The sequence below is a fragment of the Pinus tabuliformis genome, chromosome 5_1, assembly GCF_031772625.1.
Source record: "Pinus tabuliformis cultivar Carrire ecotype Pingquan chromosome 5_1, CPIR1, whole genome shotgun sequence".
Taxonomy (NCBI): Eukaryota; Viridiplantae; Streptophyta; class Pinopsida; order Pinales; family Pinaceae; genus Pinus; species Pinus tabuliformis.
This window is the reverse complement of record NC_142305.1, coordinates 731,828,705-731,830,570: the sequence shown is the minus strand read 5'-3', so window position 1 is coordinate 731,830,570 and position 1,866 is coordinate 731,828,705. Positions and strand designations below refer to the sequence as shown.

The 1,866-nt window shown below is 47.3% G+C and overlaps 1 protein-coding gene across 1 annotated transcript; it reads right to left on the bottom strand.

The window, feature by feature from the left end:
• Positions 1-486: 486 nt before the first annotated feature.
• Positions 487-1,443, bottom strand: LOC149167029 (uncharacterized). The gene has a single exon (XM_089430340.1). It carries the CDS (start codon positions 1,441-1,443, stop codon positions 487-489), a length of 957 nt encoding a protein of 318 aa, XP_089286466.1.
• Positions 1,444-1,866: the final 423 nt, after the last annotated feature.

The window sequence follows — 1,866 nt, the reverse complement described above, 5'->3', positions numbered from 1 at the left end:
CGCATCCTTTCTTTCAGCATGCTTACGGGATGGAAGCAATTAAAGGGAGGAGGGAAAGCAGAAGATCTACTGAGGGACGAAATCAATGAGAGAGCGGGAAACTGAGCCTGTGAAAAGCAGAGGGCTTTAGGAGGAGGAGCTAAAGGGAGGCCGAAGCAGATTAAAGTGTAGAAAAATCTACAAAGCAGGACCAAACGGGAGGAATTCTCGTCATTCACCAATGCCGCAAGGGAGCCTACAGGCAGTCACTCACTAGGAGAGAAGCCCAAGACCGCGACTTGGACTGAGCCGAGAGCATACCAGAGAACCGTAACAATGAAAATGAGGTGGAGCGCCATCGTTCCTATGACCAAACAGAGGGTGGGCAGAGTAAATTCCGCCTTAAATGCAACTGTGCGAAGCCTGTTGTCCTTGCCAAGGGTCATGTGCTTCACGCAGGTGGGCTGCCACCTGCCCATCTCGCGCGCCTCCAACGAACCTTTGTGACTAACAATCACCCGCATCCGGGAGCGAGTAATCTTGTTGCACCAGAGAAGTGCATTCATTTTTAAGTTGTTCATCATCTGAGTCGCCGAGAGGACCTGAGAAGTAGGGGATCTGCTGGTTAACCCCTTGATTGGCCAGTCTATCTGCTACTTTGTTGGCACTGCATCTTACATGTTTGAAGGTGATGCTTTGGGGGTTCCGAAGCCAATCCTCCAATAGTTCCAATCTGCTAAGTAGCCTCCAACTAGATGCTATCTTGGCTGCCGAGGTACCTGCTTGAATCCTGATAGCTGCTGTTATTAGGATAAGGGAGTCTCCCTCGACCTCTAATGGGAAGAAGTTTTTTTGATCTGCTATACAAATCCCTTTCCACAGTCCTTCTAGTTCTGCAGCATTGTTGGCATCTTTGCCCATGGTTCCATAGTAGACATGCAATACTGCGCCCACCTCATTCCTGAAGACCCCTCCAAAGCCTGTCGTCCCAGGATTGCCCTTGGCTGCTCCATCGAAATTCAATTTGAAGGAGTTAGATGCTGGAGGATACCAAGTGAGAGGAGAGGCCGAGCTAATTGGAGATCGAGCATTGACATGATCCAGAAAAGACAGATCCAAATTCCAGGCGTTCATGATGTGGCATTCCTGAGGTGATTCTAGCAGATCCATGTCATGCCAATGTCTGATAGCTAGAGTTTCTTGGAGATTTTGCTTCAGAAGAAGCCATAGAGTATCAATAGGCTTGCTGATATTGTTAAAAATTCTGCTGTTCCTTTCCTTCCAGAGAATCCAATAGAGAAATCTCGGTAATAGAGTCCACAGAGAGTTTAAAAGAGGGCTTTGAAAAGGTTGCTTAGGCCATTTTCTGATTGTATCTGTTATATCTCCCGTTCTTTCTCCCGATCTTCGGTTGCATTGGTCAGCTTTCTCCCATAACTGAGTAGCCAGAGGACAGGTCTCCATGAGATGCGTTATGGTTTCAGAGTTGAGATTGCAGTTGGGACATCTCGATGGGCCAATGAATCCCCTTTTTTGCAAATTGTCCCAAGTGAGGATACGCCTCTTGCTTAAGAGCCAAAGAAAGGTGGATATCTTGGGCCATATTCCTGGTTGCCAAACCCGTTCCTAGAGCTGATCCTTGTCTGTCTGAATGGCTGAGTAGTGAAGCTGGTAAGCTTCCTTGGTAGTGAACACCCCCCTTGGTGTATGTCCCCATCTCAGTTTGTCCTACTAATTTGAGCATTTGATTCTTCTTTGGTTTAACTCCTGATCGATCTCAGTGAAGGTTTCCCCTTGCCAATTGGCTTACCAAGTACTAGCTAGTTTCAAATGTGAAAGTCTTGGGTTGCTTGCTGCTGCCAAAATTGATGGGCATGGGTAAGATTT